Here is a 12,325-nt window from a genome sequence, read left to right as displayed (position 1 = left end):
TTAACAACTTTTATATATAAGATTTTCTCTTTCTCATTTTTATCTTTACTAAGTCAATTAAAAATAAAAACATTTAAATTAATTGTATTTTTTATATTACTTTATATTTATTCGATAATTCAATAATAAAATTTTCTTAAATATGATAATTTTTTTTTGAATGAGGTTATATATAAAAAGAAAATATGATACAAAAAGAGAGAGAAGACCAAGCCAAAACACTCTCAAGATTGGACAAACCTAAAAAAAAAAAAGGCAAACTAAGCCTATTTTTAATAAAATCAGCCCTAATGCACATAAGGATAAAAGAAAAATGAGAGGTATCAGTCAAGGATAAACCTAAATTAGCAAGGGTGTCTGCACAACTATTCCTTTCTATAAAATTATGAGAAACAACAAAATCCCACTTAGAGACTAAATTAATACACTTAATCCATTTGATCCTAATCAACCAAGACACACAATACAGAGGAGAAAAAGCTTTAACCACCATCGTCGAACCCGATTCCAACCAAACATTGCGCAAATTGTTCTCATTAGTGAATTCGATTGCTAGCATAACACCCATGAATCCGACAATGAGAGAATTGGAGACACCAAGAGAAGAGGCGAAACCACAAAAAACCCACTATAATCTCTAGCAAGACCCCCACAAGCCGATAAACATGAAGAGGAAATAGAAGCACCATCACAGTTTAACTTAACCCAACCCCTCAGAGGGGTTTGCCATATGACCTCCATAATGTTAGAAGCACACGAGGGTTGAATAGAAGCCTTAAACTGCTTAAGAATCCCAAAGTCATGCAAACTCATATGAGAACCAACCGTAATGTCATTACCTGCCGTAGAAACCGCAACCATAATGAAAGAAATAGAAGAGGACAAAGAAGTGAAAGAGTATGAATGTCCAACCAAGTTTCTAACCTTCCAAATCGAATAGAGAATGAAAATGTTGGCGACTTTAGAAATAGTCTTGCCAATCCTTAATAATGAAATTAAGATCAAGCATATTTTTCAACCAACTGCAAAGCATGGAAGCATAGGAAAAATTAAAGAATAAATGAGGTTCCATTTCCTCCTCCGAGCCACAAATATCACACCTAGAGGGAAGGGAAAAGTTACTTCTTTTCCATTGATTATCAGTGGGTAATTTTGATGAATAAGCCTTCATACCAAAAAATACTTAGATGGAGGAATTGATTTATTCCAGATTCATTTTCAATAATTCTTGAGTGTACCCTTATTCCGTTTAAAATCGTAAGCCGCTTTAAGAGGTAAATCTCCATGAGAAGAAAGATTCCAACATCTCTTATCCAGACAAAGATCAAATAGAATATGACAGTTTCTAATGCGCATCTGCAAAGAAAGCAAAATGGAGGTGGAAGATTTGGAAAAGTCCCAAGAACCATTAACTAAAATGATGCTGACCGAATGGCCAACAATGACGTCCGGAGTAACATCATCTAAAATTAACGGAGAACCACACCAACTATCAAACCAAAGACTCATAGATTCACCATTATCGATACATCAAGAGGAGTTATCTAAAACATTTTGGATTTCAAACTTAGCACTGGACCAAACAAAAGCGAAAAGATGATGGTTGATAAAATTATTATTGCGCATAACTCTCTTTCGAATAAGAACAACCCAACAATCATCATAGTTGATGATATCCCAGGCCAATTTCAGATTAGAGGCTTCATTTATCTTGTAACTTGATCTCAGGCCTAGATTGCCCTAATCAGTAGGCTTGGATATGTTATTCCAAACAACTGTTATCGTCTTTAATTTAGAAGTATCCCCGCTCCAAATAAACCTCAGCATAACCCTCTCAATATCACCAATAAGAGATAGCGACTAGGCGAACAAACTCATACTACGAGTAAGCATCCTGATATTAGTTGAATTAACCAACTCCACCCTCCAAGCAAAAGAAAGCAAATAACCTTTCCACGAAGCCAACTTATTGATCAATCTATCCGCAATTGGCTGCAAAAAAATTTCTCAGGTTTACTCTTGAAAAGAGGGACACCAAGATAAATGAAAGGGAGAGATCCTCTTTAAAACCCGGAAAGAGCAGCAAGAATATTAAGGTGAAAAAATGGATATGAGAATATTGATATTAGAGCATTTACCTTTGTAGAAAATAAAAATGTCGTCGACATAAAGAATGCGAGAAGGAACCATAACATTCTTCGTCCAACAATCAGATCTAACTTGCATGAGGAAACAAACATGAGAAGTTTTCAACTCAAAACTTCTTCAGCAAGACAAAACAGAAACGACGAAAGTTCAATAAACTAGTTAATAACTTATCAATTACTCCCTCCGTTCCTTTTTAAGTGTCCATTTTTTAAAAAAAATTTGTTTCTTTTTAAATGTCACTTGCAAAATTCAAGGTAGTACTAATGACACTTTTGTCAAAATTAGCCTTAAATAATTATTACAAAGAGAGAAAGTAAAATGAATGTAGTAAATAATTAAGGGTATTATAGGTAAAAGAAGAATTATTGTTTGAAAAGTAACTATAGCGATTAATTTTCTTGGTACGTATAAAAAGTAAAAAAATAACATTTAAAAAAGAACGGAGGGAGTATCATTTTGATATCATCCGACATAATTATTTTCTTCCTTTAGTATAAACACATCCCATTTGTTTTACTTATATTGAAAATATTAACAAATTTAATATATTTACCTATATATATATATATATATATATATATATATATATATAACTATATATATAACTATATATATATATATATATATATATATATATATATATATATATATATTTATATGTATTATTTATTCTAAAATAAAACGATAGTAACAATAAAGTCAATTTTGAAAAAAAAGAAGATAAATATACCAAATAAATTGAATTGAATATAGTTTTACACTACTATCCTTCAATAAAAAAAATCATCATTATATAACTAAATTATATTTTATTTAATATAAACCGAACATCTTTTACCCTCACCGTATTTTTAGGGCTGATTTTATTTTTCCGAATTGAAGTCTTAAATTATTCTTCATTTCGTTAAAGACTCAAACGATTTCTGTCCTAATGTGTAGTAACAAATGTTGGGAATCTCCAAAGCGACGCGCTTATTCCATTTTGTTATTTACGGTAGTACGGATTTATTTATTTATTATTAAAAGAATATACAAAAACCTTTTGAAATTTCCAAGTGCCTTTTCTTTCTCCCCCACCACTCTCAGACGGTTACCTTCTAAGAAATGTGCTAACACTTTCCTTTAAAGCCTCTACTCTCGCACCCATTTTCTTCCAACCATTATTTACAAAATCATATTCGCTCTAGGGTTTTCATCTTCACTCAAAAACACTTTCTCTATCTATTGTAACCGTTTTCATCACAATGTCTCGTCGCGGTGGAGGAAACCACCCCGATAATCGCCGGAGTCAACCATCTCCTGCACAACAATCTTCTGTCAATGCTGCAGGATCAGGCCGCGGCCGTGGACGCGGCTCGCGCGGTGGACGCACCGCCGGTTCTTCTTCCTCGGTACATCCACCTCCTCCGTCATATGCTTCGGCACCTGTTACCGTTCCTCCATCTGTTGCAGCACCGGTTGTTCCTCCATCTGTTGCAGCACCGGTTGTTCCTCCATCTATTGCAGCGTCCGTTGCTTCCTCGAGTTCGGCTCCAAATCTCCCGTCGCCGGCGACGGTTTCCATCGAGACACTATCGGCTGAAGTTAAACAGAAGGCTACTCTACAGTCTGCTCCATCGTCTCAGAAGGCGATTAGGTTTCCTAACCGACCTGATTACGGTCGATTGGGAAGGAAGATTCAAGTTCGTGCTAATCATTTTCAGTTGCAAGTGGCTGATAGGGATCTACACCACTATGATGTTAGTATATTATGCTCATACATTTTTTTAAACTATGACTTTAAGTGTATAGCTTTTGTTTTTCTTTATTATGTAGATAAGTTACAATGTGGTATGAATTTTTGAGAGGCTGAAAAGTTTGATAAATGTTATTAGGTATCTATTTCGCCAGAGATTACTTCAAAAAAAGTGTGCAGAGATATTATCAACCAGTTAGTTAAAATGTATCGGGAATCCCAGTTGGACAACCGCATACCTGCTTACGATGGGAGAAAGAGCTTATTTACTGCCGGACCGTTACCTTTTACTTCCAAGGTTTTTGTGGTTGTCTTGACTGACGACAATAGAGGATCCTCTTCTGATTCTGATAGGTGAGTTTGCTGCAACTGGGTTAGTAATGAGTAAATATGGTTACTATTTGTGATATGTTATGAATGGATTGCTGATTTTATGTACTGTTACAGGAAAAAGCGTGAGCGGGAGTTTAAGGTTACTATAAAGTTTGCTTCCAAGACGGATCTCTACAACCTTACTCAGTTTCTCCGTCGCATGCAGCTGGACTGTCCTTACGAAACCATTCAAGCTCTTGACGTTGCTTTGAGGGCAACTCCATCTGAGAAGTAGAGTTATATTTTGAGTGTTGTTTATTTGGGTTTGCTGAGTTTTTTTTTTAAGTGATCATGTTATAATTGATGAATTGTGTTTCAGCTATATTGTTGCTGGGAGGTCTTTTTTCTCTCCTAGTTTGGGGCAACCGGGTCCTCTTGGTGGTGGGACGGAGTATTACAGGGGCTTTTATCAAAGCATCAGGCCGACCCAAATTGGGCTTACTCTTAACATAGGTTTTAGTTTTACACATTACTAATATTTTCTTTTTGAGAACTCTTCAACTGAATCTAGGTTGCAATTGCAGTATTTGACCAGTGATACTTTGATTCAGATGTATCTTCAAGAGCTTTTTATGAACCGATACTTGTCACGGACTTTGTTTCCAAACATTTTAAATTGAATTTTTCAAGGCCACTGTCTGATCAAGATCGTGTCAAGGTAATACTTGTGATTTTATATGTTATGAGCCATGAACGAATACTAGTAGCCTGAAATCCTATGTTTATATTTTACTTTGAGTCAGATCAAGAAAGCTTTGAGAGATGTTAAGGTGAAACTATCTCATAGTGGGAAAATAAGGAGTTGTAAAGTGACCGGTGTCTCAAGAGAGCCACTCAGAGACCTAACGTGAGCAATTTGAATTTCTTTCTAGCATTTTAGTTATTCCTTGTCTGGGGTAAATTTCTCTTCTATAAGATAAGGTTTAGGTTAAGGGCTAGCTGTAAACTCCTTGGTCGAGCTTTATTTTTATCTCTCCACTCTTTGTAATTTGTTCTTCTTTTAGGTTCATGCTTGAAGATAATGTGACCAGAAAAAAAGTTATTGATTATTTTTATGAGAAATACAATATTGTCTTAAAGCATCCAGTTCTTCCTGCTCTCCAAGCTGGAAGTGACTCGAGACCTATGTTTTTTCCAATGGAGGTTATACTCTTTCTCTGTCTACGTTACGTTAATATAATGTTCTGGGCAATATTTTGTTAGACCTTATATCTGCTGCGTTTTTATTCGTGTCAGCTTTGTCAAATTGAGCCTGGTCAGAGGTACTCCAAAAGATTGAATGAAGAGCAAGTAACGGCTCTTTTAAGGGCTACTTGTCAGCGTCCTCCACAAAGAGAAAATGATATTAAACATGTATGTTATGTTATAGATTAATATATTATTTTTTGTTAGAGAACTTATATTTAGGTTGTGAAAGAGTCCATGCTTTTTTCCTTTCATAATTATCCTTCCATTTCTTTGTAGATTGTGAAGCAGCACCATTTCAACACTGACAACGTTGTGAAAGAGTTTGGCATAAATGTTAGGGAAGAGCTCGCATTGGTTGATGCCCGTGTTTTGCCTCCTCCGACGGTATACATAGTTCATGCTCACTAAAATTTGACATTATCTTGATTGTAACATTTCATTATGTCTTCTTACTCCAGCTCAAATATCATGGAAGTGGAGGTGGATCAAAAATTGACCCTCAGATGGGTCAATGGAATATGATTAATAAGGTTTGGAATGACAAATCTATCTTTTTGAATGAATGCTCTCAAATTCTTGTGGTCTCTATACATTACATTTATGCCTATGATGGGTTTTGTTCTCATTACATTTATCAATCTTTGTGCTTTTCTTGGACTTATTGTTGAGCATGACAATGGTTAGACTAGTTGACCAATTTATGTTTTACATTAGGTTTCTTTCTTATGTTGATGGTCACATTTTTGAAATAGTGTCAGCGTCTTATTTTGTAGAAAATGGTTGATGCTGGCAAGGTGCAATTTTGGACTTGCATTTGCTTTGCAAGTAGAATGGACCCAACTCAATTTTGTGCTGAGTTGGTTAATATGTGTCGAAGCAAGGGAATGGTATGTTGTTTTTTTTGTATCATTTTATGAGATTATTAATATATAGGCTTCCTACAATTTTTGACCATTTTTATTTGTTTTGCTGTACTAGGATTTCAACCCAGATCCTCTGATACCTATATACCCTGGGAATCCAAATCAAATCGAAAGAGAGCTTGTTGAACTTCAAAAGAAGTGCAAGGCAACACTTGATAGGACAAAGCAGGCGGGAAGACTGCAATTGTTGATCATAATTTTACCGGATTTTAAGGGTAAATCATATGGTAAGTTTTTTGTCAGTCTAAATCAAATCATAAGGTTTTGTTTTATTATGTTGAATCTATTTTTTTTTGCAGATAGAATAAAGTGTGTATGTGTTTTATTATGTTGAATCTAATTTTTTTTTGCAGATAGAATAAAGCGTGTATGTGAGACTGAATTGGGAATAGTTTCTCAATGCTGTCAACCGCGACAAGCCATAAAGATGAATAAACAATATCTTGAAAATTTGGCGTTAAAGATCAATGTTAAGGTTCAAGTTATTCCGTAAATGTCCACTTGTTTTACTGCTTGATTTTATTTCTTCTAAGTTTTAATGTTAATCTTGACTGTATATAGTCTGGAGGCCGTAACACGGTGTTGAATGATGCCTTTGAGAAAAGAATTCCTCTAGTAACTGATATGCCAACAATAATATTTGGTGCTGATGTAACACATCCTCAACCGGGAGAAGACTTGAGTCCCTCTATAGCTGCAGTAAGCTTTGTGTTTCTCCATAATTTATGTGTAAGTTTTTTTTTATGAAATCATATTTCAATATCACTCTGTTTGCTTGTTGTACATTATAAGGTGGTGGCATCAATGGACTGGCCTTGGGTCACAAGATACAGAGGAATTGTTTCTGCCCAGGTTCACCGCGAGGAGATAATTCAAGATCTCTTTAAAGTAATAGAGGATCCTCAGAAGGGAAATCGGCCTGCTGGAATGATAAGGTAATTTTGTTAGATTTGTGGATTCCTCATGATGAGACATAGCTGATTTTCTTTTAATTTTCAGGGAGTTGCTTGTGGCTTTCTTTAAATCTACTGGGTGTAAGCCAAAGAGGATTATATTTTACAGGTTGGAGTTGGTTTTTTCTAAATGATACATATTGATGTATATGTATATATTTTAACTTAATTTGATTTTATATATGATTTATTCTTCATTGTTAATTTCTGCTTATCAGAGATGGGGTAAGTGAGGGCCAGTTCAGTCAGGTTTTGCTTTACGAGATGGATGCAATTCGGAAGGTATGACATGGCTAACTTTACTCAATATTTGAATACTGCACGGTGAACACAGAAACACTCTGTTTTTTGTTGTATCAACTTTGCAGCCCTGTACTGTAGGCAGAATTTAGGACTTCTCAAAGTTGATTTCTTGTTGCTTTGTCGTTCATAAATATACACCACTAAATTCTCTGCGTTTAATTTTTATTTTTTTTTCATCAGGCTTGTGTCTCAATAGAGGATGGGTATCTACCTAAAGTTACTTTTGTAGTGGTCCAAAAGAGACATCACACCCGTCTCTTTCCTGTCAACCCCAAAGAGACCGATAGAAGTGGAAATATTATGCCAGGTTTTTTCAATTTATTTCTCAACAAAGCTGGTATATATTATCATTTGAATTTATCACTTTTTGCTGATTTTGTTGTTGTAAATTGTCAAAGGAACCGTGGTAGACACCAGCATTTGTCACCCTAGGGAATTTGATTTTTACCTTAACAGCCATGCAGGAATTCAGGTAATATTAGCTATTTAACTTTATGCCATTGTTTACTATTTGTTGCTCAATCGCCTTTTGAAAGTTGTGTTATTGCATTTGGACGTGTTCTTTTTGCAGGGGACTAGTCGACCAACGCATTATCATGTGCTGTATGATGAAAATAAATTCACTGCAGACCAGCTACAGTGTTTGACCAATAACTTATGCTACACGTAATGATATCATTTGCTTTTTTAATCTTAATTAATGTTTTCTAAACTTATACTGTTTTCATTTAATTTTAGAAGCCTTCTGATACTATTTTTTTCCATTCAGTTATGCGAGGTGTACTCGATCTGTCTCAATAGGTTTGTTACTCGATTCCCTTTGCTTGTTTTTGTTTTAGGCTATACAAAACTTTAGTTTAACAAAAATGTTATCTTGTATGCAGTTCCTCCTGCCTATTATGCACATTTGCTAGCTTTCCGCGCTAGATACTACATAAGTGAAGTTGAAAATTCTGATTCTGGTTCTGCAAGTGGAAATAGGAGTGCCACCAACTTTGTGTTGACTCTGCCATCTATCTTGGAAAATGTCAAAGAAGTAATGTTTTACTGTTGATCTTGATTTGTCGTACAAGCTTCGAGGATAGATTTGGGAGTTAGGATATTCACCATGCCTTTTTTTGGATATACTACTTATGCTGCCATCTGTTTTTTTGGTTTTGCCTTATTTTGTATGAATGTGGGATAAAACTACTAGACAGCTTTTGGATATTAAGAACATGTTTGCCACCATGGGTGGATGGGCGTTATTTTGTTTAGTATTGGTTAGAACTACTAGACAGCTTTTTGGATGCAGAACATGTGGCCACCATGCGTGTTTATAAGTATTTTGAAGTTATTTTTATAGCATTGCTCTAGCTAGTTGAGAGTTTAGATAAACAGTAATTATATGCAAGGATGCAATTTTAATTTACTTTTTGTGCTGTGCCGTACTACTCTGTACCAATTTTATAACCAAAAATCCAATATTTCACATTTATTAAGAAAATTTAAAAATTTAATGTCTTTTTTGAAATATACTTTTTGAGAAAATGTAAAAAAATTAAATGCGTTTTATATTTAATTTTACCTTGAGAGAGAAAATGGGTTGATAAGGTTTTTTTAATTACGACTCCACTGACTCTGTTCTGTGAAAGTACTTTGGTTTTCTACGGTTATAATATTTGAACTGTCACAAATAACCAGAAAGAAGTATTCCATGCGTCTTTTAGATAGAATTTCGCCACGGCTTTCAGTCACATTTATTGCTGGGTGAAATATACACAAAAACCGTCCGTGAGATTTGACGCTTGGTAAATTAAGACAAATTATAAATGAAAGATAAATTTAACTAATTGAAAGAAAAAAGGTAGTTAAAAAAATTATTATAAATATTTGACAAAATATCTTATAATTTTGGTCACTTTAAAATCTCTTTCTATGTCCGGTAGCATGTTTCATATTGGTAATTTGTTTGCATGGTTTTTTGAACTTTCTGAAAAGCAAAACCACAACATCAAAAATACAACTCTTAAATTTGTTGGAGAAACACCCATCACCGGTCATGCCATTTTCCAAAAATTGTTGTGATAGCTAGCTTTGTGAATTATGATCAAAATGTGTATATGCACCCACCTATTTCCCAAAAAATTGTTTAGTTTAAAACTTAGGGTCTTACTAACTTGTGTCCTTGGGGCACAAGTTAAGGTTACTATTATTAAAAAGTTTGTGTGGAATAAAACAAAATTTTAAATTTCAAGAAATCAAATGCGCGCGCTCCAATCTATAAGTGCATTATTAACTTGTGCCCTTGGGACACATGTTAGCATTAGCCTAAAACTTATTATGAGGGTGGTGTGGTGTCCCAATTACTTAATGCAATAGATTAATCATTACACATATTATTTAATACTAGTTGTTATTATTGTCGGATCGCTAGGGTTTTAGATAATTCCTATTAACAAATTAGCTAACAAATTACAAGTTGGTAAGATTTTGAAAAGAATTCAAAAAAATAAATTAATGCTGAATTAATTGGTTCTTGCAAATTTGTTTGTAATTTTTTGTGTGGAATTTATATGTATATAAATAAATTTTAACCATCAAATATTCATCCTTATTATATTTAGTTTCACGAAATTCTTTTAAGAGACCTTGAAGATATTCTTTTAAGAGATCTTGAAGATATGTTAGTTTAGTTTTTTAAAAAACAGACATTCAACTCTCAAATGATTTTTTGTAAGAAAAATTGAAAGTTTCAATGAAAAAAATATCAGCGACATTGTAACAACAATTTTTTTTAGAGATATCTATATACACTATAAGAAATATCAGGGACATTCAATTTCTTTTTATAAAGTATTAAAAATAGTGTATAGATTAATAATTAAATAACATAATTAAAAAAATTATTATTATATTCTCCCTGATAAACTTTTTATTATAATAGTAGATAGAATATTTATAATTTATAGTTGATAATTGATGATTGATAGTTGATAACGGATAATAATCGATAATTGATAGTTAAATGATATTATTAAATAACTTTTTTATTAATATAAGTTGAAAAACTAAAAACTACTCCCTCCATTCATTTTTAGATGTCATTCTTTTACATTTTACATATATCAAGAAATCTAATAATTATTGTTATTTTTTAAATAATAATATTTTATTTAACTATAATGCTCCTAATTATTTATTAGATTCATTTTACTTTTTCTCTTTATATAATACTTGAGATAATTTTACAAAGTTGTTATTAATATGTGACAATTAAAAAGAAATAATTTTTTTTTTTTAAAAAGTGGAGGAAAAAAAAAGATAAACATTCTTTTTCTAGTTTTATTAAGCAGATTTAAATTGTTTTATAATAATATTATTACATTCTGTAATAATATGACTGATTTGATATTGACAAAACTGTTGGGAGTTGAGTTACATTGTTATGACAAACTTTTTACTTTCTACTATAGGATCATTCCAAATTGTTTTGTTTTTTCTTTTCATTTGCCTTTTCATTCTGAGCCCCAAGTATGGCAGAGGCTGACAAGAGCACTGCTGCAACTTTTGTCATCACCCATCCCACTCTTTTTGAGATGTTATCATAAAAAGAAAACTATTGCTTTGCATAAAATTATTGCTTTGTATAAAACTATTGTTTTTTCTTTAAATGTATTTTTAGAATGAATCAATAGTCATTTTTTAGAGTTTTTTCCTGCCTTGCCCCCATTTTGAAAACTTTTTTCCACTATACCCCATTTTGAAAAAAAATTCCTAGAGTACCCCCTTTTTAAGTTTGGGCTCGTCACTTCAAGTGACGAGGGAGTGATGAAAGATTTTTTGCGTCATGGGCTCGGCAAATGGAATGACGAGGGGGTGAATGAATTTTTTTTGCCTCATGGGCTCGTCACTTAAAGTGACGAGGAGGTGCAGGTTTTAAATTTTTTTAATTCTGTAATTATTTAATTCTTTAATATTGAATAAGTTTTTAATTGAATAGTTTTTTTAATTCTTTAATTCTTTAATTCTTTAATTGAAAAATAATAATTAATATATTTTTTTTAATTCTTTAATTCATTAATATTTTAAATAGTTTATTAAATACTAATAATAATTAATATAATTTTTTTTAAGTCTTTAATTCTTTAATATTGAATAGTTTTTAATTGAATAATTTTTTTTAATTCTGTAATTCTTTAATTCTTTAATTGAATAATAATAGTTAATATAATTTTTTTTAATTCTTTAATTCTTTAATATTGAATAGTTTATTAAATAGTTTATTCTTTAACTCTTTAATTTTGATATAATTTTGATAATTTTTAATTGATTTAAATAAATTGTAAATAATTATAGTTTTTAATGATAATAAATAATTTGTGATATTATTATTTTTGAAATATTAATAATAAAAATGATTAATTGATATAATGGAAGCAAATTCATTTTATTGATATAATGGAAGAAATACATTTTATTGATATAATGGAAGCAATACATTTTATCTATAGTGACCGCCTGTTCCACATCTTGTGCCAACTTTTTTGCATTTTCCCTTGCCCAAGTCTTCTTGTCTTTGTCTTACGGGAGACGGAGATGAGTCGGAAGACAACTAATCAAGGGCGTTTTGTTGTTGTTGTTGACTTTGACGTTGTTGTGATGTGTTAGGAGGCATATGCATAACGTTATGTTATGGTGTTCCAAGCTTGGACCATAGTCAT

General features: G+C 32.4%; 1 protein-coding gene across 1 annotated transcript; it reads left to right on the top strand.

Annotated features, from left to right (window-relative positions):
- Positions 1 to 3,203: 3,203 nt before the first annotated feature.
- Positions 3,204 to 8,966, top strand: LOC127101541 (protein argonaute 5). The gene is made up of 22 exons (XM_051038981.1): positions 3,204 to 3,887; positions 4,023 to 4,237; positions 4,331 to 4,486; positions 4,575 to 4,708; positions 4,807 to 4,913; positions 4,999 to 5,102; positions 5,260 to 5,398; positions 5,492 to 5,608; positions 5,720 to 5,827; positions 5,902 to 5,973; positions 6,217 to 6,330; positions 6,422 to 6,593; positions 6,720 to 6,841; positions 6,928 to 7,065; positions 7,159 to 7,301; positions 7,366 to 7,428; positions 7,538 to 7,601; positions 7,803 to 7,929; positions 8,021 to 8,094; positions 8,194 to 8,288; positions 8,392 to 8,423; positions 8,507 to 8,966. The coding sequence occupies exons 1-22, from the start codon at positions 3,393 to 3,395 to the stop codon at positions 8,674 to 8,676; spliced, it is 2,961 nt and encodes a 986-aa protein (XP_050894938.1). The 5' UTR covers positions 3,204 to 3,392; the 3' UTR covers positions 8,677 to 8,966.
- Positions 8,967 to 12,325: the final 3,359 nt, after the last annotated feature.

The sequence above is a fragment of the Lathyrus oleraceus genome, chromosome 7, assembly GCF_024323335.1.
Source record: "Lathyrus oleraceus cultivar Zhongwan6 chromosome 7, CAAS_Psat_ZW6_1.0, whole genome shotgun sequence".
Classification (NCBI taxonomy): Eukaryota; Viridiplantae; Streptophyta; class Magnoliopsida; order Fabales; family Fabaceae; genus Lathyrus; species Lathyrus oleraceus.
Note: the sequence above shows the minus strand (reverse complement) of the source record. Positions and strands in the feature narration are given on the sequence as shown.